The following is a 27,164-nucleotide window of genomic DNA, read 5'->3' as shown; positions in this document are numbered from 1 at the left end:
CCTGTCATTAAAGTTGTATTCGTTAAGCACATCTGGTATTTTCCCCAGAACCATTGGAACTGCTGTGTGTATATGTGTGTATTTGTATAATTGCATTACTATGACTTATAGATGGTACACTTTTTTTATTTATAAAGCTTTTTCGCATATTAGCATTAAAAATAGGCAAATTACTGTATAGAATGCAACAGCCTGGTGGCGGGGACGCCTTTACCGTAGCCCAGAGTGGCCAATCACCTATTACTGTGGGCGTGAGGTTCCCGCAAACACCAGCCGAGAGTGACGGATCCCCGAGCCGCTCAGATTACTACATCTTAAACAATAATCTTATTGCCAGCTTTTCGAAAAATTCTCCTGGCACCTTCGATCGGCATGAAGACCACCACCGGCGAGGAGCGACCCCCGAGCAGTGAAAAAATCCCGGTTTAGATTTATAATTGGAACACTTCCAGATTGCGGCATCACCATTCATTAAAACACAACTGAAAGGCAAGACGCCGCAGATTGTCTTCGCCGTGGATCCGTCTGGCTGGAAATCACGCTACAGCATTCCCTGCCAGTTCATTTAACGCATGCACTGGCAATAAATGCAGCTTTTCTGGATTATGCACAATTGTTAATTATTCTGTGATTAACTTTTCCTGTAAAGCATGCATACGGCGACATGTGGAATTGGGAGAGAGGAGAAATGCATTGCATTTAATTGCACGAATGTGCGTGGTTTCCCGATGAATTGTTATCTATGAGACACACTTGTCACTGCTCCTCTTTGTCCCACCGCTGCTAGCTTACGACCCTCATGGCGTCTCCGCCTTCAAAGCAGCGATCCGGGCGGACCAGAGCACAGCTGCCGCCTTGCTACTACGAGGGGTACCTGGAGAAGAGGGCACACAAAGAAAAGGTACGGACCACACGCCTCTGCCATTACGCCAGTCACTTCCATCCAAGAAGATCCGTTCACCGTATTGTCGGAGAACTCCTCGCTACCAAATTGTCTTGAATTAATTTTGCATGAATTAATCCAGACATCAAATCCCTTCATACACCTTCCCTGTCCTCCGCAAGATCGCGTTATGACAGACGTGGTAACTGACTGCAAACACCGTGCGAACCACAATGCAAGGAAATTTACTCCAGACACCTCTAGTGAGAATCAGGCGTGCAATTAATGTCATTATTAGTCATAAGTGTTATTCGCGCAAGACTGTCCAGCTAAGGAAGCATACGACTCATTTCCAATCCTCCCACGTCCAAAGACCTTAAGTTAACCCCGAGTTTTTTCCCCTGTATTTTGATTCCGTAAATAACTATGAATTCTGACTAATAGAACAATTACTGTAGCTTCAAACGAACAGTCTGATGCTAAAGCAGAAAATTACGAGGGGAGTCAGTGCGGACCAGGAGGAGGTTTTGCAAGTTATTCCGTCTTTATATGTACTGTACTGTACTTATAGATTGTCTGATATGACCTATAAAGCTGCCCGGGAATTACTTTGCAGCGCCCCAGGACCTCATGCTCCATCTAGAGTTGATTTCCTTTCCTACCAAATCATGAGGTTTGTCATTCACTGTATAGTGTAGAGTGACAAGCAACACCGAGCGTAAATGTCAAAGTATGAATTGATTAATACTCGGTGTCTGTCAGTTAATTTAAACCTAGATATTTCAATATTCTGGTGGTTGCACATTCTTGCAATCTACTGATGTTCAAATGGCCAACTACCGAGGGACAGGTAGAGTTTAATACACGTCTGGCAAAATAATCACGGAGAGATGCGGCATCTTATAAAGCATACCTAGGCCCTGCCTGCGTGCTTTTGACGCGTTACGGTAGGAAACAGATTCCTAGATCGCAATTAGTATTCGCTTCTGAAATACAGGAAACTGGCTATATCTTAACTATTTATCAATGCTCCCTTTCACGTAAATATGGATATACGGCATATTGTATATTTTTTTATCTTGTATTCCGAAGTGGGGTGTGTCGATGTGTGGGAAACAATGCCGGTGTATTTAATTACATGCCATTGGCGTCCTCTCCTGAATAAGAGGCTGCTCAGGCGGACGGGAGGGAATAGCCGTGTGTACAGCTGCTCGCTGCACAATGCGCTGCTCAGCTGCTGCGATCGGAGTTTGCTCGCTGTCTCGGGACACAATGGACCATCTGTCCCGGTCTGGACCATTCCGTACGGTGGATGGGTGGCTGTAGAGAGAGGGACAGGGAGGAGCAATTAACTGAACATTTGTAATTAGGGTGGGTAGTGGGTGTGACACTTGTAATGAGTTTGGACTTCATGTCCCAGATGAGGTACGATGCAACTCAGCTGCTCATCTCCCAATCAATCCTCATAGAAATGGTCCCAGGGGGGCTGCATTTCAACCCCCCCCCCCCCCTTTAGCTTGATATTAATGGCCTTTTCCCTCTCTGACATGGAGTACCTCATTGACATCTGGCGATGTCACCAAACCATATTTCTATACTTTTTAAATAAATTCTGTTCACCAAAAGTAAATATGAAAACTACGCTGCTTTAAAGACATTTATTTACACAACGAACATCCATCGAATTTCTGTAACTGCTTGTCCTAAGCAGGGTCACCAGGGGTCCAGAGCCTATCCTGGAGGTTATGGCCATAAGGCAGATAACAACCCAGGATGGGTGCCAACCCATCACAGACCACATTCACAGACCACACTCACAGCCAATTTGGTAACTCCAGTCTTCCCTCAGCATGTTTTTGGACTGTGGGGGGGGGGGGGTACCAGAGTATCTGGAAGAAACCCCACGATGACACGGGGCGAATATGCAAACTCCACACACACAGAAACCAGGTGGAGACTCGAACCCGGGTTCCAGAGGTGTGAGGTGACAGTGCTGACCTCCACACCACTGCGCCTCCCTGCACAAGAAACAGCGCAATATATATGAAGTCAGACTTCGGACATGCAGTGGTACGGAATAACATGGCAGAGCTGTGTCAGTATGCTTCACTGGGAGATTTGTTGCTGTGATGTATCGTTTCTCTCTGTGTGCACAGGTGTCGCAGCGGCTGTGGACCTGCCTGTGTGGCAACACTCTGTACTTCTTTAACAGCACCAAGGACAGTTCTGTGAGTGTCAGCTGAGCCTGTCTGTGATGAAAGTGATGGAGATGCTCTGGTAACATTGACAAGGACCAGGAGCTTAAAGATCCCTACAAACCTTTGTGTTTGTGTCTCTCTCACACACATACACACACATACACACACATACACACAAACATCAGTGAGACCCTCACACTCAAACAAGCCAGCAGCGTAACACAACACACACAAACTTTTGTGTCTGTGTCAGTCTCTGTGTTATTACTGTAAGCAAACAAACTAAGCATCTCCCCACTGGGCGTCTGTCTGTCTGTCTGTCTGTCTGTCTGTCGCACAAACAGTATGCAGAGAAACTCGACCTGAGTGGTTTCATTTCCCTGACGGATGATGACAGCAGAGGCCGAAATCTGGAGGCAGCGAGGCTGACCCTGCGTCTGCGGAGCGGGGAGGCCACGCTGACGGTGAGGGTGCTGGGGGGGGGGGGGCGTGCTGAGGTCACCAGGCTGCTCCTGGTTTGTTAGGACACGTCCGCGTTCTGCAGTACAGTAGCGTGAGAGAGTGTCGCAGCATAGCTGTGTTACCGCAGCCCTCTAAGGTGTGACTTTTTGCACCCCCACCCAGGCTCCCAGTCTGGAGGCCCGTGAGCTGTGGAAGGGCTTCATCTACTCTGTGGTGGAGGTTAGTAATGTTAACATTAAGACCCTGCCTGCTTTCTGAGTTACTTCCTGGGCATTTCTATGAATGCAATTCTGTAAGAATCTATGAACATATTCATGACACATTATAATGCATTCATTAAGCATTATAAACATCTATATTTATAAAAAGGCATAACACATTATAGCCATGTTTATTATGCATTATGAATGCTTTATGAAGCTCTCATCTATGATGTACTATAAATACCTTCATAATGGTGCATAAAGATGCTGTAATGCTTTATTAATTCTTATAGCAACCATTATAATGCATCATGAAGGTATCTATGGTGCATTATAGACGAGAGCTTCATTGGAGCTTATGAAGTATTATAATCAACATTATAATTCCTTATGACTGCCAATAGAAGATGCTGTAACGTTTTATTAATTCTTATACTGACCATTGTAATGCATTATGAAGGCATCTACAGTGCATTATAGATGAGAGCTTTAAGCAAAGTATCACCATATTTCCATTCATTGTATGAATGCAGCTTGGCATTAATCTTGAAGATGAAAGTAAATTATATAATAGATAAAAGTTAATTTTCTTTTTTTAAAAACCGCTGATGAAACTGGATTTGTCGAGATATATTATTTAATAAAACATTCATTGCTCATAAGACTAATTTGCTCATAATAATATGCATATTGATGTTATTGGAAGGTACCTTGTAATCTGTTATGAAGGTATCTATTGGCATTATAGATGACAGCTTTAAATTAAGTGTTACCACTTTTCCTAACCATATTTAATAGTATCGAAACATTAATGGAGACTGTCCCTTCTGGGCTCAGACCATAGTGAAGTATCACCTAGTTTGTTTTTTATGTTTACTGGAGCTGTTGTTCAAAGACAACAGAGGCACCTGTAGGCTTGGCATGTTTTCCGCCTTTCCATAGTCTAATTGCTTATTTTGGTCAAGGTCGCCGGGCTGCCTGGAGCCCATCGCAGAGAGCATATGGCGCACTCTGCATGCCATGACAGTGTAATTTGTTTGTGTTGCGTGAGGTTTAACCTTGAAGGTGGTTCCGAAGCTCTCGCTGGTTCTCTCCTCTTCCCAGTTGTCTGTGCCCAGCTCCTTAAACCTGCTTCCAGGTCAACTTTACATGCTGAAGGAGGTAGTGGAACGAGAAAGGGAGAGGCGAAGACGCAAGCCACCGCCAACCCACCCTGCCCCAGCCGTCCCTCTCTACCTCCCCCTAGTGGGGGAAATACCCGCGTGAGTTTAGCCCCCTGCTGACTGAGCAGGGGAAATGGGAGACCGTTTTCTCAGCTCGTTGGCAAGTCATGAAGATGGCAGACGAAGGAGTGAAAGCGTTTCCACACCCCAAGCCTGAAGCACACGCCAGGAAAAAGGCTAATGCTATTGGCCAGGGTTCAGCGTGAAAGAAAGAATGTGTGAAATAAAGCGTTTATTTTATTTAATGTTGAAGGCAGCGCTGATGAATAAAAAAGCTGCTTCCAGTTCCTGCTTATTTAGTTTTCTGTTTTATGGGTACGGCAGTTTTGTACTGGAGGTAGATTTAAAATGGACCAAAAAATACATAAGAAAAAATCACAGTGGTCGGCAATAACTGCGTACAGTTACAAAATGTCTATCAAAAGTCATCTTGGTGTCGACCCGTAATTTACACCTTAACAGAGTACACTTTTCAGTTATGTAAGTAAGAATATTTGGGATATGCAATGTCGTCATTCAAATCCATGCTTCAACATTGTATCACACATAACGGAAGATTTATTTTGCCTTATAGCCAGTACTGACAGGGATTTTTCATATATGCTTAAACACACCACCTGATGTAATACTGAAGTCCCCAACAAGTGAAAGTGAAGCGTGAAAGTGACGTGAATAATAAGTGAAAGTGAAGCGTGAAAGTGAAGTGAATAAGTGAAAGTGAAGCGTGTTGACACCTGTGCGGGAAGCCGCATGCAGGAGTGCCGGAGGCTGTGGCGCATGATCTGCGTGTGGCTTTGCTGCAGGTGCTTCCAGGCTGTGTCCAGGACGGAAGCAGAAGTGCTTCTGGAGAGACACCCGGACTGCGGGAACCTTCTGCTCCGGCCGGGGAGGGACGGCTCGTCCCTGGCCATCACCACCCGCCAGGACCTCCACGGGTAACCCCCCCCGCCGGTCTTGGTCCTATCACCAGCCGCCTGCATTAATTATTACAGTCCAGAGAAGACTGATTACAGGAAGGGACTCTTACAGGTATCAGATTAACCTGTTACGGCTGAAGTATGTTCTCCATCCTGTCCAGGTCAGTTTTCAGACACTATCGAGTTACGCAGAAACAAGATGGCGGATATTTAATTGAAGTGGAGAATCCAGTAAGTAGTTTCTGTGAGTGTGTGTGTGTGTGTGTGTGTGTGTGTGGGGGGGGGGGGGGGCTCATCCATTCACAGGGAAGCATCTTGCTGCCTTTCCGCCCATCCAGTGCTGCTTAAGTGCACCTACAGTTATGGGCATAAATTATGAGGGGGTTGGGACCCCCTCAATAATCATAACAGGCCAATACAAGCCCCCCCCCAAATAATGATATTGTCATGGTGAATGGATGGGACCTTAACCCCCCAATGTTCAATCCATAGCCCTTGCCTACAATACAGTAAATTTGTAAATTTCTTACTTAAAATATGGTGAGAAGAACATTTGATGTTTGTCTATTCATGCGATAATCATTTTACAGCATCCTGGCACACTTTTTGGCATGCCTCATTACTGCACGGAAATGACCGAGATTGTTTTCGAGGGTCGTTCCAAAAGCTTATCTTAAGTGGTGCTTTAAAGTGCTGTTCATCTTACATTCGTCGTAGTGGATAATCTGCAAGTGGAAAATCTAAACTGTGCAGTTTGTCTCTTTAATGTTCTGCGTGACGCAGATGCTCCTCGCTTTATGATGGTTCGACTGGCGAAATGTTACAATGGTGCAATAGCGAGGTGCATTTTGAAGTCAGCTTGGAATTTCGATCTGTCCCCGGGTTAGCTATACGGCGTACGATACTTTCCGTTAATGCCAGGTAATGGCGCCATCCAGCCAGCCCCGATTCCAGTCTCTGTAGCGATCGTGAGCGTAAAGCTCTCGTACACTGTTTAGCAAACAGTTTTTTTTCCCTGTTTAACCAAATAAGTATACATTTATTTACTCTTCAATTACTGTTAATTACTTGCAGTAATTAATTATTTACTTATTCAGTGACAGTAATTTTTTTATTTACTTATTTCTCATGTCGTATTCGTATTCGGCTTGTGAAATTTTCCACTTATGACAGAGTCATCGGAACGTAGCCCCTTTGTAAGTCGAGGAGCATCTGTATTTATCCCCAGTGTTTAGATAAAGGCCTTTGGGTTTAAATGCATGACACGTTTATTTCTATCCCTGCTTTGTGATGAACATTAGACGAAGGGATGTGCGTGAGCGTCCCTCACCGGCCACCTCTGCTCCTCCTCTCCGGCAGATTCCCTGTGCCACTCTGCACGATGTGATCGACCGTCTGGTGGAGAAGACGGCTGGAACGCTGCAGCCTTTCCTGCTGGAGGAGCCGTATGAGGGGAACATCAGTGAGATCTACGCTCTGACGCAAAGCAGCGGCGTAAAACACACACACACACACACACACACACAGGCAAACAAACCGTTCTGAACAAACTGCATCCAGCTGAGCATTCTCATGTACACCAGTTCATGTGCCCAGATCCCCTTCCTTTGACAGTCCACAAACAGCACACACGTGTACTTGTGCACACAGGTGAATGCGCTGGGCATTGATCCTCCAGCTCACCATCACTAATACGCTTGCAGCCAATAATGTAATTACTTTTTGTGGAAATTGTAACAAGTTATTACCTTGTTGATTCAGGAAATGTTACATTATTGGCCAGTTATTACCTTATTGGTTCAGGAAATGTTACATTATTGGCCAGTTATTACCTTATTGGTTCAGGAAATGTTACATTATTGGCCAGTTATTACCTTATTGGTTCAGGAAATGTTACATTATTGGCCAGTTATTACCTTATTGACTTCTGCGATTCTTATTATTAGGAATGGAAGTATCTGTACTTGTATGTTATTGGCAGTTATTACATTGTTGGCAGTTATTACATCACTGGCTTCTACTCGGCCTCCTTTCAAACACCCCACTGCAGCCTTCGTGAAGTCAAACGATGAAAACGGCGAAAGGAGCCTGCATCAAACCTTCCAATCACCCCACCATTGCACAGTGCCTGCACTGCCCCCCAAACCAGGTGAGTCACCCATGACAACCCCATACATACATCTTCTAGTCAGTCTTTCCTCTGACAGGAAAGAGGTAATCAGAGGCACTTGTACAAACTGGCTGTTACCACACTACGCTCGTTCACCATCCCACGCTCGTTCACCATCCCACGCTCGTTCACCATCCCCATGCTCATTCACCATCCCACGCTCGTTCACCATCCCCATGCTCGTTCACCATCCCACGCTCGTTCACCATCCCACGCTCGTTCACCATCCCACGCTCGTTCACCATCCCATGCTCGTGCTGCATGCTCACCCTGGGCGCCCCCATGCAGGCTCTCTCCATGATCACTGGCTCCACCTGGTGCCAACAGAAGACCATGAGGAGAACGTCTACCTGAATGAGCCGTGTGGCCTCCGCCGGGCCAGCTCTGTGCCCCCCCCATCTGGACTGGAGCCCCCTGCACTGCCTCCCAAACCAGGTGGGTCCCATCTTACTTCTTTCAACCCGCCATTTAATTTTGTTCCCCCAAATACAGATCTGTGCATTTTTTTTCCTTCTTTATTGGGTTGTGCGATTGGTTGTTTCAGGGAGGAAAGGCCTCCCCCGGCGGAATAACTCCTCTCCTGGCCCCCCCAAGGAGCGTTTCTGCAGCGAGGCTGGTAAACCTCACTTCCTGTCTCTCTAGGTCTTGTTCATAAATGATGACAAATGACACAGCACTCTAACACCCCACCTGTTGCAGGGTTGCTAATACCTGACCTCCTCAAATCTTCTGACTCGCCAGGAGTTGACAGGAGGACTCTGAAACCACTGCCTCCACCCCCAGACTCCGAGGGGGCAGATGCCTCAGAGGCTGAGGGCCAACTGATGCAGATGAGCCTAGTGCCCGACTCGTTAGCCCAAGGTGAGCGATGTCGTCACCCAGCCACCATATGGTTTGTGCCATTCACCTGGATGTCAGTCAGTCGGATGCTCAGAATTGCACTTGATATGCTGGTTACAGGAGCTGTGTTTATTTATTCATCCTTTCTTTCTCTTGAATGCAGTGTGCAGGTGCTGAGAGGCCTGACCCGACTCTTGTGTGTTTGCCCCAACCCCACAGCAGTAACAGAGGAGCTCAAGTTGAAACTGGAGCTGAGACGAACCAATCAGTAGTGCTCTCTCTGGAGAAGTCTGGCCAATCAGGAGGAACCCTGAGGAAACCCAGCCAACTGACGCCGACGCCAATGACGTCGCACTGATCAAGAGGCAGCTTCTCCCAGACCCCAGCCACGCGGGTGGCCAGCTGCTGTGAAACTCCTCCAGCAGAAGTCAGCGCGCTAGCTGCTCATTACTGCCCCCTACAGGCGCCGCATCGACACCTTAGGAAAGAACCCCAAGCCAGCATGGAGTGGTGTATTCTTTTTTATTTTGCACATTAAATGGTACAGATCATTTCAAAGGCTCGTAGGATTATGTGACGTCTCTCCCCAGTGTTATTCTGTCTCTCTGCGTGAGGCTCCCTACAGCCTTAGCAGGGAAGCCTGTTGATGTTGTATGTACTGTGAATTAAAGGATGCATTCAGTAGACTGATCCTCACTAAGAATGTATATGTGTGTGTGTGTGTGTCTGTGTCTGTGTGTGTCTGTGTTCCCTCTGAGTCATTCGGTATACGTTTAAGCCAGCCGTGGGCTGGAGTATCATCCCTGCCCTAGAATACATCCGTCACATAGCAGCCAGGGACAGTAATTTGCAGTAATGCAAAGAAAATGCATCCAAAGCCACCCACCCTTTCATTTTACACCATGTCGGTGACATCACCCTCCCAGCCCCCCAAGAATTAAACGTGAGATTACATTTCTGCTCCCTAAACAGTCTCCTCTGACTGTTTCCTTTAATAACACATTTGTGCACCAGTAGGCAGTACGAAACGCTCACTTGTTCCCATTCTATCTGCAAGACGGCCAGGCAGCACCATTCTCGTTTACTTTATTGATAAAAGCAGACAGTGCAAAAACCTCAAGTCCAGGAGATTCTTCCAGTACATTTCAAACAGGTTTTCCGGACAGCTGAGGCTTACAGCGCTGTGGATCAGAATCGGTACCATCACCTTTACCGGTATGTAATTCAGTCCAATTCACATTAACTGAAACTAGTGAATAATATTCAAGTAAAACTTGGGAATGGTTTAGAAAAATGGCTTTCTGACTATAGAAATTGGACCGAGAACATGCAGTCAGGTAAAAGGTATACAGTTCTGTTCCCCAGTGGTACAAACAGTCCATTCCTGTGTCTTAAAAGGTACATTTACCTACAGCTATGGAACAATTAGCAGACCCTTGAAGGTACAGCCCCAGTGACAAATTACCTACAAACTGGTACTTTTTTTCTGACTGTGGTTGACTCAAATTTCGACTAACATTTTAACAGTTTGTTCTGAGCCTAAATTCTCACTCCAAGACTAAAATACAAATTCCTATTTTTTTTGTTTAATCAAATTTGGAACAAATGCATTCTAATACACTGCCCCCCCCCCCCCCATACCAGTGTGTTTTATATAGTACAGTTATACTAACCAGCACACATACATAGTACAGTGCAACATATTCCCACCCCAGTGCTGACAAGAGATCCCAGCTGGTCTAGTCTGCTTCACCGACTGCTGCAGAAGTTCTTAGTGAAGCTTGGAGGAGCAGCGGCATCCTGCTGCGTCGGCTTAAAGTACACTTGTGCCCAGTGCTGGAATTAAGGAGTTATTTCTGCTGAAGCTTTGCAGTGCGCTGGCTGGCTAAAGAGTGAGTTTAGACATGTAGGGGTTGCGGTAACCAGGGAACGTCCTAGTGAGCCGGGTGTGGGTCTAGAGGTAAAGGGTGGCATCTCCACAGAGTCAGACGTAACACCATGACGTGGCAGGAGCACGACCCGCCTGAGAGATGATTCGACGACACTGAAAGGCACAGGAAGTCTGCACAAGACGGGAAGGGGTGGAGTTTCTACTGGGGGGGAGGGGGGGGGGGGCATGGCACCATGTTTCTCTGGCTCTTCGGGAGAGTGATCATGGGAGATTTGGACAAAGCTCAGTTCAGCCTGCCAGGGTGGGTGTGCGTACCCTAAACCCAACCTGACCCAGATAAGGATGGGGCTCTGCTCAGCTGGTGGCCGTGGGCTAGCCAAGGCTGGCACTGGAGCTACTGGTGGCGCTGTTCCTCTTCTGCCCACTTTGCACCATGGTGGGCACCTGTAGGCCCATCTGCACTGTGAAGCTCCCATTCCACACCTGCAGGGGGAGACAGAGTGCGCCATGAGGATGGGCACAACCGGAGCGTCTCAGTCAGCTCGCCTGCCCATGTCCCAGCTCACCATGAAGGCCGGCACCACAGGCTGTGGGAACTTGGTCCTGAAGGTGTGGAGCAGCTGCTTGGTTCTGGCATTGTAGAAGGACAGCACCCCTACAGGAGAGACGCAGAAGGACCAACCCGCAAGGGCGGCATCCGAACCATCAGCGTTATCCTCTCGATCAACATTTACCAACAAAACCACGAACTAGATGCTGTTGGAACAGCAATCTACTCCCAGGACGGATCTTCACCGATACAGTGTGATACAGTCATTGCTCTATCGAAATATATTATTAACCACAAAATAAATGTCGCTAAAGAAATTTGTATGCATGTTTGCCAAGTGGTTCAGCAGCCAGGTCTTTGGAGAAACTTCTGATCCAGACAAACCAAAACTATTTCTTCAAGGGTGAAAACAGAATAGTACCGATTGGGCTGCTGTTCTGTGGTGTGCAGGTGTGCGTGGGCTCCCTACCCTCCTCATAAGCGCAGAAGACGCCAATGCGGTCCGGCACCGGACAGTCCAGGGTTCTGGCCTTGTTGTTGTGCTTGGCGGTGAAGCTCTGCTGGAGCCAGTTGTTGAGATGGAGACACCAGGAGGCTGCGGTCTTGCCCAGCTGGTCAAATCGGCCCATTGAGCGGAGGGCCACGCCCACCGCCAGCGCCTTGCTTTCCCGGTCGAACCACACCTCCCAGTACTGTTGACCCGCGTCGATTGCAGTGTCAGCTGTAGGGGGCGCAGCGGTTAAGCAATGGGACCCACCACCAAAAAGCAAACTTACCGTTGTGTCCACAGGTAACACGTTTTGCTAAAACAGTTACAAAAGAAGAGTACAGATGTTATAAGTACGGGCACTGAGTGAGTAACCCCACAGCACTGCATGTGCTGCAGGTCGGCCAATCAGCGGAGGCCACGCAGTCACAGTCACAGTCACGCACCCAGCACGGTGTAGGACTCCGCTGTGAATCGGTCCCGGCCCCCCCGTGCCGTGGGGAGCTTCTTCGGTGACATCGTGGTCCTGGAAGGGCAGAAAGGCATCGAAATTGTGTTAGACACCAACACACAAACACACAGACACTGAACCCCCCCCACCTCTCTACGGACCTCGCTGGGGAATGCATGGGTGAGTTGGTTCGGTTCTTGTCTTTGCGGATGTCCTGCACCTTCCCCCCGCTGCTGTCCCACTCCACGGACTGGTCCTCCACACGCAGGTTCTGATGGGCCGAAGCAGCGTCCAGCTTGAAGTTGAAAGCTGGGGGGGAGGGGGGGGGCGGACGATTACATCCTTCCTCCGAAATGTATAGAGTTATCACAGTCAAAGCAGCAGTGTCATTTTTGGACCCATAACAATCCCTTTTCTGTAACAAGTTGGATGTCTGTCACTCATCTCGCAGCAGGACATGCATTGGAAGACACGCACGGCACCCCCTAGGGGCAGGAGAGCTCACCGTGCGTTTCCAGGTTCACCGGCTCTGAGAACTCCCCAGCCACTGCCTTGTTGCATGCTTTCACACGGAAAGTGATGTACTGGGTCTCAAAGCGGAGGCCTGGGAACCACACACACACACACAAACACACACACAGGTTTGTATTTATATCTTTTATAAAGACCATCCATTCATTTCTATGGGCGTAACCCTAATCCCTCCTACCAAGCCCTAACCTGAACCATAAGTAACCAAACAAAATACAAGACTTTTGGCATTTTTATTTATTTTATTTATTTATTTTGATTGCAGTCAGAAGTTCTTATAAAATTGAGTGTCCCAAGGTACATTACAAGTTACAGATTTTTTTTCCCCCCACGTTGTGGGGAAATCTGGTCCCCACAATGTAATAATTACCAACACACACAAACAGACACTTCGCTGGTTAACCATCTCCTGCTTGGCTCTGGGCTCAGTAACCGACGGCTCGGGTAGCGAAGCAGCCCGTTTGCCCATCACCGCAGGACCTGCAGCTGTCTGTTCTTTATCTGATCGTAGGCCTGGGTACCTGCCTGAATCTGGGTCTATTTGTGGTGGTGTAACATAAGATTGGAGACCCCGGCAGGACCGAATGGGAATCAATGACAAAGAGCAGATTAAGTATTAATAACTAGCTAATTAATTACCAATTTAATTCGGGGCCGGACATCCGGCACCGAGGGCAAGTTACATCACAAACCCATTTCTGCGATGGTGCCCTATCACCAATTTAATATTAAACTGCTTTACGTTTCATATAAGGTCTTGGCTTTCCCTTGTCTTGAAGTAAAACAGCTTTCCTTTGCTATTTCTTTACAGTTTTTTTTTTTAAACCCAACCCCATCTCTGCTCCAGTGGTGCAACCCAAAGTGTATGTTGCGATTACATACACAGTAAATCACAGCGAGTTTTGCTCAGACCCGCAGGCTCGTCCGGCCATAATGATTTGTCCCTTGTCAGAGTCACTCAGATCTTCATTCCTGCCCATTTCTTCTGCATTCAAAACGTCGACTACAAGTACCGAATGTTAGCTTACCATCCAAAAATATCCCAGACTTGGCATGCAGTTTTAGGAGATAATCAACATTATTCGTTTCACATGAGGGTGATCAAATTGTTTTGCCTCACAAGCATATATCAACTAAATGTTATATTTACACACACACACACACACACTTTGATGTTAATGCCTAAATTTTAACATCTGCAGTTGCTTATCTTTAAAGTCTGAAATATGAGGAGGACTAATTCAGCACTGGGACAAAATTACTCTTAAGGAAACCGGGAAACTTCTATCATGCCACAAACACAGAGTTTGGGAGAAGTTCTGGAAGAGCTGGAGTTTTCATTTGCTGCATTTGTTTCATCATCTCTTTGTGGGGGTGTTACCTGTGAGTGTGTGTTCCGTTTGACGGATGTCTTCCACGACCATCCAGGGGTGGTCCTCCCTCGCGCGGGGCGGGCCCTCGTGGTTGGTGCGCCGGTACTCCAGGGTGTAGTGCTCGATTTTGTCGTCATACTCCGGAAGCTCCCACATCACGGTCACCGTGTTGTCACACACCCTGCATTCGGACACCAGGATCTGCGGCGTGCCGGGGACTGTGGGACAGAGCGTGGGGTTCTGGGTGACCGTGTGGCTCTCTGTCACACGAGACTGGGAAAATCTCTACGTCCGGTGGCACAGGCAGCGAGATGCATGTGCAACAGGATGCACAGAGACTGGCAGGTAGGTGGTTGGAAGTGGTTAGGAGACAAGACAGCGCAACAGGAAGTAAGCAAGGGAACTGGGCAGTCAGACCTGGCAGGAATTTCAGTGCCTGCAGCGTTCTCCTCTCTTGATTAAAGTCGACCATCATGTGACTCATATTGTCGCTGACCTTGGCCTTTAGGGACAGGCGGAAGGCAGGGGCCATCGTGACACTGTATACATAAACACACGCAGGCTGTAAAACCAAATAGCGTGATATTGCCACGGCACGCCATGCACTACAGTACAGAACCACAATAATCTAAAATCAAAGTCGATCAAACCACTACAGACTATACACACACAGCTGCTAGACCTTGCATGCAGATGGAGCGCAGAAGATAACAGCAAGACACAAAAACTCAAACTAAAGAGGAACTCACACAAACACAGCAAATTGCTAATGAGAAAGTATGTGATGAGTACATGACGAGTATGTGATGTGTACATGACGAGTATGTGATGAGTACGTGTCAGGTATGTGATTAGTACATGACAGGTATGTGAGTACGTAAGGAGTACAGTTTCTTTATATTCTCCAGATCAACCAGAGGTGACAAACTGCCCTGTGTGGCAAAGCACTCAATAGCCAGGACTAATAAACTACGAAACTCCCCATCTACCCCAGCTCCATTACTGATTCAAACCAGAATTCGTCTAGAAATAAGGGCGTCCAGACAAGAAATATACATCACCGCCACCCTACAAAGACAGTCACCCGCAACTCCAGTCAGCAGGTGATGAAATCAGGGCTCAAAACCAGGCCCAAGCTGACAGAAACTTATGACACATTTAACAAAGCATCTTCCACCCCTGGGGAGATCTGAACAACTACAGGTTTTAAATAAGTAAATAAATAAAAAGAGTGAGAAGAGCACACACGGGATGAGCGGGCTAGGGTGCTACAGCGTGTGGACGGCACTACTGTACCTATCCTTAATCTCTTTGGCCGCCTGGAAACGGGAAAAGGCAGAGGGAGGAGACAGACGCGGGACAGGGAGGAGCGAGAAGAGAGAAAGGGGTGAGTGGAGTAGGGGACTGTGTCCAAACACACAAAGGTAACGTGAGCCGGGCCATCCTTCCTACAAGTGGGTTTAGTTTCAGTGGAGATAACGCCAACTGTAAAGCTGGCTGGAAGCTGGTTAGAGTTACATCATCACTGCATTAAGCTAACATGGGGAAAAAAGGGAATGTGCTTTGCACTGGTAATCTTTAACAGGGTATTTTAATTGGCACAAAAGGCATGTTTTATTTATTTCTTTATTTCAGTTTTATCTGCATACTTGTATTGCAACAGAAAGACAGGGCCCACCTGGTTGAAGCCATCGGTCTCGGAAGAGCACAGCGCCTGATTGGCCAGCTCAAGCAGCTCCTCTGAGCTCTCCAGAGCTTTGGTGCAGGCCGTCAGCTGACTCTGATAGCATTTCGGGAACACAAAAAGTCTGTCTGTGCTGAAGGAACATTTGGAAACTTGTACCTCTGTGGCTCCCCACCAGTTGTTTTCATCTCTTGACTTGTACCCCCCCCTTTTTTCACTTGTATCCCCAAATTTCCACTTAATATTCCTTGAAATTTACAGAATTTACTCGCTCAGACTAGAATCAAATGTGTTGTAATGGAACTGTTTCATCTGAAGATTACGTCACTGTATTCACAAGTTCAAATTAGCCTTGGTGCTGAAATTTATTTTTATATTTTTATTTATTTACTTATTCAATTTGTACATACGTTTAAATGCCTAATTTGCACTGAAGGGACTGCATCCAATTTCATCGTACTTTGTAGGATGACAATAAGGATTCTATTCTATTCTATTCTATTATATTCTTGTCTTTTGTTACCGTGCCAACTTCTGATTTATATGGAGGTTCTTGCCTGTTCCTCAGCCCTATGGACATGAAGACTGAGGGACTCTCACCTGCAGCTCGTAGATACGGCTGGCCCTCTCCCGCTTGATACTGGTCACCATGCTCTCCTTTTGCTCATCCAATACTGCATACAGGGAGCTGAACTCCGACTCGAGGTCCTCCTGCACCCGGCTAGAATTGGACTGGGGCAGACAGGGAGAGGAGGTGAGGTCAGATGAGAGAAGGAGATGTTCAGATGTGGCACAACCTCAACTCACCATACAAACATTTTGAAGACAAAAACAAACCCTCTAATTTGTTTCACGTGAAGTTTTGAATAAACCTGTTACTAATGACTAACTTGATGACGTATGATGATCACCAATGACCAAAGATTTTTTTCCTCTGTAGAGGACATTAAACTTTTGCCCACGTATCTCAAACTGCACGTGTCACTCGGAGTCCTGTTGTTCCTTATTGAGGACAGTAAGGGCTTTAAGATGACATCATATGTGGGGGTGCGACCTTGCAACTTCCTCTCCCTATCAAATCAAAATTTTTAATCAATATTAAAAAAATAATAATAATCTCCGATGTCTGGAGGATATGGTGCCTCTGGCTTTCTCAGTGACAAACAGGACATATTCAGCTCTACCGTGACTGCGAATAAACAGTGGTGTGCATTCGCATGCAAGATGGTTCCCATATCCTCTCTGAAACGATGCCAAGTAGGGGGCCACGAGCTGCAGAGCACTTTATACCAGCAACCCCCGTATGACAGACACTTCCTGGAACATGCTGGTTGACGTCCACTGTGAGCAACCATCTGCACAAAGCTACCAGAGTCTAAGGCAGGGGGGACACCAGGAGTGTTGACCACGTGCACCGACTATAACGATGCCACCCTCTTCATGTCCTGATCGATGCAGGATAGATAGAGCAGACAATAGATAAATATGATCAAATAACTTCTCTCTGACTGAGTGATACGAAAACTGCCAGCGTATCACCAGCTCTGGTGAACCCTTTGGTGACTGGTTTCCAGACCGCTTTACCTCTAGATTTTCCAGGCCCTGTTTCAGGCAACAGATGAAGTTCTGGATCTCCTCATTCTTCAGTGCCAGGGTGGTGGAAATCTTTCTCAGAGTCTCCTGAAATAACACACAGGCCCAGGGGGCAAAAAGCACTCAACGCGGTTCACAGAAGGCTCCAAGGAAATACAACATCACCATTTGCTCAGTTTCTTGATTTATTTTGAAGTTATTAAACAACCAAAACAATTCTGATTGAGCATTTGAAATTTCAAACTCATTATCCTATATAGCACTAAGAAGCTGATGAAAGATACATAATTTAAATGGTCCCAACCATCTTTTGAGAATAGAGCAGTGCAAGAGCCAATACACAACTTTACTCAAAACATCAGGATTTGAGTTTGACATCTGAATAGGCCTCAGAGTTAAGGCACCTGTCATTTAGCAGAGGTGCCCATCCCAGTTTGTGAATGGTTTCCCACAGGGAATACTGAATTTTTTTTTAGGACCTCAGTCAGTGAGATGCTTCAAGGCATCAGTCAGGCAGGGGGGTGTTCCACAAAGCGGGATTTCTCAGTTAGCTGGGTTAACTTAAGCTAGAAGTCATGACTGTCCAATAAGGCTAAGCAAAGAGGATTCCTACTGGACAATCATGACTTCTAGCTTAAGTTACCCGAGCTAACTGACACATCTTGCTTCGTGGAACATCCCCAGCAATTAAAATGAACGAAAAAGCAGCACGCCCAGGTAGCCTCATACATTAACCTAGACTCTGACATGAAGCCATGCTTCGGGAGTCCTTGCAGTTCAAAACCAGGCCTCTTTTGACATATCGGCATAGGGGGACAAACAGACCTACCTACGCTCCACCCTAATTTCATTCTGCCCGTGCTGGGTTGGGGGGGCCGTAAATGCATCCCCTTGATCACAGGAAGGTATTCGCCCGAACGACTGAGATCCTATTTCTGTTCTACCTGATCTCCAGAGAGACTGTTCAAAGTCAGGTGTGGCTCGCAGGCACGTATGAACCGAGAGCTGGCGGCTCCGGGCAGTGGAGCGCACAATGGCAGGCTACCTCCATTGCCTGCCTCCATTGCAAAAAAAACACGGCGATGCTGACACTTAGCGCCGGCATGCATCCATTCCAAAACACATAAACAAGCACTCATTGTGAATCACAAGCAGATCCTTTCACAGGACGCTAGGCTACACGACAGTGATGTAAGGGGACATGCAGGCAATAACATCACTCTCACACTCCTACTTAGACTATATCTTTGTGCAAGAAAAACATCCCTTAATATGCAGCGATCTCGGAAGACATTTTACCTTCTGATCTCCCATATCTCCGGAATGCGGCCCCGGTGCCAGAGGCTTGATAATTCGAATACCTTTACTAGCAATCCCCTGTCCGCCTTGACTTAAACAGTTAACCCGGCTGGCACTGATGCTTAGATATTTCACATTGCTACGCCCAGGCCCTTTGCGTGCGCGTTACGTAAATTCAGGAAACGTAAATGGAACGATGGGAAATGAAGTTTAGTAACTGAATGACGGGATACCGCTACGTATTACTAAATGTCCTAATGTAGAAGTGTTCTTTAATGTAAATAAAAGCATGTTAGGAAAAATCTACGCATGAAAGGTGCAGTACTAGTCAAAAGTTCGAGCGCAGTACTGGAAAGTATTTTTTTTCCTTTCGAAAACGTTTTCTTAAAATACTTGAAAATGAAAGAATTCAAAAAGCCTGTAAGTACTATACACAACAAATTTGAGGTGCCTAAGTAGCATTTAAGATAGAAAATCTTGCCTTTGTAACAATTGCCACTATTTTCTTTGATAACTGCTTCATGAACAGCAGGCAAAAATCGGTACAAAAATTATCCACCATGTTCTTCTCAGTCTTCCCAGATATTTCGAGTGCTTGCGTGTTACTTTGCTCTTAGTTTTCTTCAACTGCAAAAATTGCTTTCTACCAAAAAATTCCCCGATGGAATCACGTGCCACTGAAGTATGCTGTGATAGCCATCATATTTGAGACTGGCTTGAATTTGGTAAAGATCACCAACTCTGTCATCGGCAAAAACAACCTTAAACCATTACACTGCCTCCTCTGTGCCTGACTGATAGGAAAATTAAGCAAGTTCACATAAAACTTACTTTTATTGCAATGTCTCTACTGCTGAACAAAAAGTCAGTACAATAACAGAGTGAGATACTCCTTCCAGCAACAGGTAGTATCCAGCAAGAGGCCCTAGTGAAATGTTATATGAAGCATATACTGTATCATGTACAGTGAGGTCAACACATAAGTACACCACAACAGATGGGTGACATAAGGGGATGTGAAGACATGTCAGGCATCACTATTTTAAACTGGCTTCCATCATCAGCTAGAGGTGGAGAGGAACACCGTGTGACCAGACGCATGGTGGGCATATACAAGGGTGACATTGATGCTGACATCTGGGCATATGCTGGATAGGAAGTCACAGGGCGGTCTGTTACGCACACATACACGCACACACACATGTTGGTATACCTATCTAAATAGGGACCTTCCATCCCAATCACGATGACCTATACCCCTACCCAGACCTAATCAAAAGTAACCATTTACAGATTTAAAAAAAACTGAGGTTATTCAAATGGCGACCTGAAAAATGTCCCCAAAAGTATGGAAGTTTTAGGTTTTACCGCACTTTGGAGACATTTTGGTCCCCAAATCTGATATATGCAAACTGCTCCCCCACACACACACAAATAGACCAATACGCATATCTATGTGGGGACCATCCATTCATTTCTATGAGTAAAAAACCCCTGGGGGGGACCAAAAAAAATGTCCCCACAATGTCAAAATAACAGGTTTTTATCACATTGTGGGGACATCTGACCCACCCACACACACACACACACACACATACACATAAGGGTTTTAATATTTTAGGTGCACAAATCTGTTTGAACACTGAGAAGTTGCTGCATTAATTTTGTCAATACATGCACATAGGCAGTGGATCAGCATGACTGACCTATTATTTTTTTCTGATTTCTTCTCAGAAGCAGATTTCCCACAGAAATTGACGTGAAGCACCAGGCCCACATGCCACAGCCTACAATACAGAATAGCAGTATTAAGTCACTTGAACCGCACACTTTGAACCTCAAGAAAAGATACGCCCCATTCTGATAATGCCATTTCATGACTGAAAAAAAGGCCTTCATGCCTTTCGTGGTTCTCTCCCTTCCCCTTCATGTGGACACCCTCCGCTCTGCTTGTCAGCGTGGGAAGACACACAATGCGGGGCAACAGCGAGTGAAGTCACTTGTCTTTACTGCAATGATGGAACTGGGACACAAAACAGCCATTGGACTCATGACAGGTAAAGACACAATCAGCGCTTTTATAGAATTTGTGTTACGCTTACATGCACACAATTATTTTTGGTGTTTAGAAATGCTGTATTTCATATTATACAGGAAGTAGGAAGTAGTTCAGCAGTTTAATTACATATCATATCTTCAGCAAGAAATTCAATAGTTGAAAATGATATATAATATTCTTTAGAATTTTCTGGAGTCTTTTACTTATGACTCTCCTTGTATCTCCTTGCTCTATTCTGTTTTAATTAAATGACAGCAATTACTTCAATTCAGATGCTTTGATAGTGCATATATTAATTGATTATTTACAACAATACAGTCTATCCAGTTTTTGCATTTGAAAAAAAAGAAAAGCACACAACATAAGTTATGGTCACAGCATTTCCTTTAAAATCTAGTCCAACCTTAGAACAATAGAATTTACTGTTCGAATAACCAAAAGTGTGGTGAACCTGCAAACGTGGCTTCTGCAAAACAATAAGAGGCTTGTGAAAATTAACCTTGACATTCTAGACATTCCAGTCATCCGTCATCCTTGATTAGAATAAGCAGGGATACAGAAACAGACAGAACATGTCTTATTTAATAAATGTCAAGAAATGATAAATCATTACCTGCATTACACATGGAGTAATTAAGAGAATCAGAGGGGATTATAAGCAGTTAACATAAATGGCCGCAGAATATTATACTGTTATTTATAAGCTGATTAAGGTTCTTGGTCTGCATGTCTAGGTTAGAGTTTAGATTCTCTGCCCGAGCCCGAGCCCAGACCCGACCCGACCCGACCCGTGGGCCGGGTCGGGCCGATATTTCCTGCCACTATCTTCGGGCCGGGCCGGGCCGGGCCGGGCGGGGCCATGATCAAGCATTTGTGTGTGTTTTTTTTTTTTTTAAATCATTACTTAATTAGCCTAATTGGGTGGAGAGCTATGCCATAATTATAAATGTAGCTCCCTCCCGTAAGACACGAGCACAAGAGTCCTTTGCATTTAACTGAGCCGACGGTTTATTCGAAAGACAGTGGCTTCGTTATTATCACCATCATGGCAGACGTGAGAACTAAATACAGATACGGAAACACAAAATCAAGCACATTTACTTACAATATTAGCTAACAAACATTGAAATTCAAATGAAATATAAACATAAATAACAATAAAGACAGCTTAGAGAATTCATATACAGTTAACACGAACCTCAGTTAGCATTTACATTTACATGGCTAAATACAACAAACTTAACTAAAACTTAATTAACACATACCTCGTTGGCTGCTTACGGAAGGATTTAACCTTTTTCTTAACCCTTTACTTAAAGTTCGATGCCGAGCACACAAACTGGTTCCAGCAGCAAGCGAACTGGATAAGTGAAAACGTGCTTTTCTTCTAAACGTGTCTCAAAAATCCATTCTGAATAAACAAACAATGCAGTTTACATGCTTCGTCCTTGTTGCATTTTTCATTAAGATAAATCTAAACTAATTTCTGTAGTTCAAACAACTTAGAATTGTAGTTGAGAACGTCTGTTACAACGGCTCACGTATTAAAAAATAGTCGGGTTTAAATCGGGCTCGGGCTCATAATTACAGTTAATGTGTCGGACCGGGTCGGGCTCGGACACAAGGTGCACGGGCTCGGGTAGGGTCGGGTTTAATTTTTTGGGCCCGATCTAAGCTCTAGTCTAGGTGGTTTAATTGATGTTTCTCTCCTTTATCATTAAAAAGTATCTCCACCATGTGCAGAAGTCTGTATTTCAGAGGCACATACAGCTTTCTTTCTTTGATTAACTACTCTGACACATATCCTCTCTTCCCCGTCGTCACAGTGCTGGTGTGTGTGGAAGCTGCTGTGGGCTGGTGCACAGTGTCCCAGCCTCAGGAATTCCGGGCCACCGACGGGGACTCCCTGACACTCAACTGCACCTTCCAGGTGCCAGACGAGTCTAGGGTTCGAGTGACCTGGTCTCATAGTAATGGATCCCAGGCAGGCCGTGTGCAGGTGTCCTCTAATATTACAGACAATAGAAGAAACGTATCAGAGGATCGGGACCCCAGAGACCTCCTAGTGTACCAGGAGGTGGGACACAGTTGGTCCACACTGACTCTAAGGAATGCTACCTTCAAGAATCAAGGGATCTACTTCTGTGAGGTGACAGTGGAGATCCCAACCCTGGAGAACTGCTCTGCCGATGGAACGGAAGTTATAATTGGTAAAAGGCAAAGTATATGTGTGTGTGTGTAACAGACCTCCCTGTGATTTGCTATCCACAATATGTTATAGTGTTAGGGTTTTCTCCTTCCCCGCCAAATCAGAAGTCAGAAGCCGCTTGTGTAGGTCCAAATTCAGTCTTTATTGCAATAATGAGGTTACAACCAAGACCGGACACTTGTAAGTGTGTACAATACTGTTTTGCACCAATTTCTTATCATTTAACAAATTTTTCATCACTTAAGCATCATCATTCCCTCAGCCATTCACAATCATTGATCCACACCCCTATAAGCAGCCCCTAAAGGGACACAGGTGATTTTAAAAAAATGTTACCGTATCTGGTGCGCAGCAGATACTAAGTGGTACTCACCAGATACTAATTGGTGCACACCAAATACTCCCTTTAGGGGCTCAGTACTCCTAGGTGATAAGTTTGTCAATCATTTCTTTTACTGTTTGGTCCCTCAGCCGAACATAATTGTTGCACGACCATCTCTGGTTGTTTTCTTTTAAATATTCACCCATAAACTGCAAACCTTGGCAGCGTCAGCTTGTTGCACATTGTCTAACTAGAGGGTTGGTAATATATTTGTCCTTCAACGTAGTGAAAAACTGCAACACTAATAAAGGAGGATATTCATACATTCAGGGCTAACATAAATTAGCTAACATTAATATTAACCTCTGAGGCTAAAATAAGGTGCAGATACATACTCAGTTGATTACATTGTGTTGATTACATTATGATGATTACATTGTAATGATTACATTATGAGTATTTGGCATGCTTTTTAATAATATCATAATGGTTATGTTCTACGTTGTATAGTAAATAATATTCCATAATAGCAACACATGAGACTGAAAAAATAAGAGTGAAAGACATTTTTAAATTTAATTTCTGCATGGATTTATGGTGTTCGTTATTTAGGCCACTTTCTTCAAGTATTTACTCACAGCAAGGTTTCTAAAAAGACTGACTGTAAGCATTGCGTGACAGTAAAAAGTCTTCCTTTACCTCTTCCCCCACAGAAACTTCGTCTCCAGCCACAGAGGGTAAAGTAGAAGCTCCCTGTGTGTTCTGTGTGTGTCTGTATGTGCACACGATTCGGTAGGAGAGGACAGGGCTGCAGTGAGGTCACAGAGGAGCATGTTCTGTTTGCATGCTCTTTAACAGGAAACATCTGAAACATTTATTTTTTCACAGTACACAGACTATGATACCATAAGGTCATATATTTATTTTGAATTGACCATTTATTCTTCCTGATTTTAAAGTCTGTTTTTTTTTGTCAACCTATTCAATACAAGAATTCTGAGTAGAGGTACTCGAGTCCGGTTTCAAATCCAGATATGAATGGATTCGGTCTTATTATGCACTTGGATTGATTATTTATTAACTTGGCCTTGACTCAGACTGAAACACTGCTGATTTGATGGAATATTTCCCATGTGCTGTAATCCTCACATGGTCCCTGTTTGCCTTCATTTGGCCCTGAAATCAACACAAGTTCTCTTCTCCAGGTCCAGACTGGAAGATCTGGGTAGGGGTGGGAGTCGGACTGGCTTTTCTGTTGACCGGCATGATGTTGGGATTGTCCATCCACTGCTGGAAGAAGAGGCCCGAAGGTAGGCCAGTGTTCTACTGCTGATTCTGCAAAAGATTCTTCATAACAGAATGTTGGACGTACATCTCCAAGGAGTTTACAGTAGGAGAAATTACACTTAAGAACAGACTTTGTGACCAATCGGCTGCAAGTTCAGTTCTCAGAATGTTGTAAATAAAAGTGCTTCTCCTGATTGTGTGGTTAAGAGAAGCTTCTTCTTCTGCAAGCATTGTTTCTGTTCCCTTCTACTGCAGCACTTATACAAACCCGTTTCGTTGGATTTCACTGCCATGATCCAGCTGTGATCTTTTCTTCTCTTTCCTTTTTTAAAAGACGTGACCTATGCCAACATTCCATACACTCATCGCCCCTCCAGTCAAGCTCAGTCCCGCAGCCAGGGACCGGACCGCAAGCGAAATCAGGTCACCTGTCTCAACCGGTACCAGGACAAACCGTGTCAGGCCCCAGGCCCCAAGTCCCTGGAGGTCCTCACCGAGCTTGGGGGGCAGAAGCCTGTCCAGACCAGCAGCCTGAAAACATAAGCCAGCATCTGCTTGGGTTAATACCGTATGTGTACTGTACTTTTGTATATAAATTATATATATATATATAATTTTAATTTTATCCTTTTAAAATTATTGTGATTCTGTTTTGCTTGGTAAAGCCTACTTAATGAGTTAAATGCCTTTCAGAAGTGAATTACTTTCCAAGTTGACTAGGTCTGTACCACTGGCAAAAGCCATGACATATTTGTGCCTTGCTGTCTCCTCTGGCTCTAGGATTTATTTAAAGCTGTCGTTTGCATTTAGGTTGTAGGATGTTTGCTTGTACAGTACCTGGCGCTCTCCGTTGCTTCAGAGGCACGTTACTTTGTGCACAGGTTGTGGTGCTTTGCCAGCTCCAGTAAAAACCCATGTATCTTTCTTTATATTCAAATCTTGACATATTTTACATATATACGGGTTTTAAAACTGACCAATATCCCAACCATTTTCCCATAAAAATCTGACAATTCATTCAGCTGCCATTAAACATTTTAAAAAGTTGCATGCATACTAATTTTACTGTTGATTGTATTCCCTGTTGTTCACCATCTTCTTGAAAATGAAGGATTCTGCGCTCAGCAGCAACCTTAGTACATGCAGTTAGTTAGTTGTACCCAGTAGGACCAGAACCAGAACCAGATTCATGGATTCAAGAGAAGCCATTCTGCTCAGCGCTATTGTACTGATCCATTATTTTTCCAATTCATCTCTTATGTGATGAGCACGTGGAGAGGAATTCTACATTTTTTTGGGGGGGGGGGGGGGTGGCATGCAAAAAAATCTGCACAGATTCAGTAGCAATAGCCATTTATCTACCTTTATTTACTTTATCCATTTTTCGTGGAATTGCATTGTTTGCTACTGTCACCTGGGTACAAATAACACCTGCTATATACACCCGGGTGCAAACACCATTGTTGGCTACTGACTAGGGTGACCGCTCATCCGGATTTTGTCCGGACACTCTGGTTTTCCAGCGCTGTGTCCAGACTCTTGTTGGGTCTGCTCATTTTAGCCCCTCTGTCCTCCTTTTTCCCTCCCCCTTACCCACCCCCTGGCAACAACTAGCACTACTGTCTTCTACCCTCAATTGCACAAATAACATGAAACACTCACACGCACATGCAATGGAAGCCGAGGATGTCCATGTTTGCAATTATTGTTTTATGTTGTTCTCACAAGATAACGAGATAATTATCTCGAAAGACATACTATTCGCGGCTTCAGTTGTATGTGTATGATGTAACCTCCTCTTCCTTTATGGTCATGTCAGTGATCAGTCCTACTACTGACTCCTGGGTGCAAACTGAGTCTGTCTTAAATTTAATTTGCTCGAATTTGAAAGTTCCACTATTCATAGTTAGAGGAGTCCTCATGTTCTCCCTGGGTCACGCGGACTCCTCCCGGCTCTTCCTCCTGCACCCACAGTCCAGAGGCATGCAGACGGCATCTCTGAATTGCCACATGGTTATGTGTGTCTGTGCCCCGCGATGAACTGGCATCCTGTCCGCAGCCCAGCCCAGTTCTGCAGCTCTACCAGTTACCCCGTATAGGATAAGTGGTGAGGCAAACGCTGTGTGAGTGTGTGGTTTGGTGGGCTAGACCTCTGTGCTTGTTACTGGAAAGTTGCAGGTTTGAACTTGGCCTCAGTCGGATGATCATGTCTATAAGCTCTTAACCGAAGCTTGTAGCCCCCCCCCCCAGTGCTACAGGTGGCTGCTCTTCACAGCTGAACTACATGTATGAGATGGAGGGCAAGACAGGTTATGTAAAAGTGTTTCCCCCAAAGGGATCAATAAAGGATCATCTTTAAATGCTAATACCATGCTACTCTAGTCAAATCTAATATGTAGGACTCATGTTAGCCGTCCACATGATAAATGGTGGCAAGACTTATACTTTGTATTATATTAACTAGCACTTTTATTAATAAGCTTGTGAGCTTTAACCAATAAAAAATGTTCTGTGCATTATGCATTGTGCTTA

General features: G+C 45.2%; 3 protein-coding genes across 3 annotated transcripts; 2 read left to right on the top strand and 1 right to left on the bottom strand.

Annotated features, from left to right (window-relative positions):
- The first annotated feature begins 257 nt into the window (after positions 1–257).
- On the top strand, positions 258–9,814 carry stap2a (signal transducing adaptor family member 2a). Its single transcript, XM_023797988.2, has 14 exons — positions 258–489; positions 788–901; positions 3,040–3,111; positions 3,426–3,545; positions 3,706–3,762; positions 4,851–5,008; positions 5,773–5,904; positions 6,048–6,117; positions 7,246–7,348; positions 7,937–8,035; positions 8,345–8,491; positions 8,601–8,672; positions 8,756–8,917; positions 9,116–9,814. The coding sequence occupies exons 2-14, from the start codon at positions 800–802 to the stop codon at positions 9,166–9,168; spliced, it is 1,347 nt and encodes a 448-aa protein (XP_023653756.1). The 5' UTR covers positions 258–489; positions 788–799; the 3' UTR covers positions 9,169–9,814.
- A 1,209-nt stretch (positions 9,815–11,023) lies between these two features.
- On the bottom strand, positions 11,024–18,908 carry LOC111836585 (fibronectin type III and SPRY domain-containing protein 1-like). The gene is made up of 13 exons (XM_023797987.2): positions 18,756–18,908; positions 17,448–17,543; positions 16,464–16,595; positions 15,858–15,959; positions 15,476–15,498; positions 14,597–14,718; positions 14,188–14,397; positions 12,781–12,879; positions 12,437–12,584; positions 12,271–12,350; positions 11,807–12,058; positions 11,354–11,442; positions 11,024–11,270 (listed from the first exon to the last, which is right to left on the bottom strand). Exons 1-13 carry the CDS (start codon positions 18,768–18,770, stop codon positions 11,160–11,162), a joined length of 1,479 nt encoding a protein of 492 aa, XP_023653755.1. The 5' UTR covers positions 18,771–18,908; the 3' UTR covers positions 11,024–11,159.
- A 76-nt stretch (positions 18,909–18,984) lies between these two features.
- Positions 18,985–25,676, top strand: LOC140581476 (uncharacterized). Its single transcript, XM_072704254.1, has 6 exons — positions 18,985–19,175; positions 20,490–20,812; positions 22,641–23,024; positions 24,059–24,082; positions 24,551–24,655; positions 24,967–25,676. Exons 2-6 carry the CDS (start codon positions 20,632–20,634, stop codon positions 25,173–25,175), a joined length of 903 nt encoding a protein of 300 aa, XP_072560355.1. The 5' UTR covers positions 18,985–19,175; positions 20,490–20,631; the 3' UTR covers positions 25,176–25,676.
- The last annotated feature ends 1,488 nt before the right edge of the window (positions 25,677–27,164 follow it).

The sequence above is a fragment of the Paramormyrops kingsleyae genome, chromosome 21, assembly GCF_048594095.1.
Source record: "Paramormyrops kingsleyae isolate MSU_618 chromosome 21, PKINGS_0.4, whole genome shotgun sequence".
Taxonomy (NCBI): Eukaryota; Metazoa; Chordata; class Actinopteri; order Osteoglossiformes; family Mormyridae; genus Paramormyrops; species Paramormyrops kingsleyae.
Note: the sequence above shows the minus strand (reverse complement) of the source record. Positions and strands in the feature narration are given on the sequence as shown.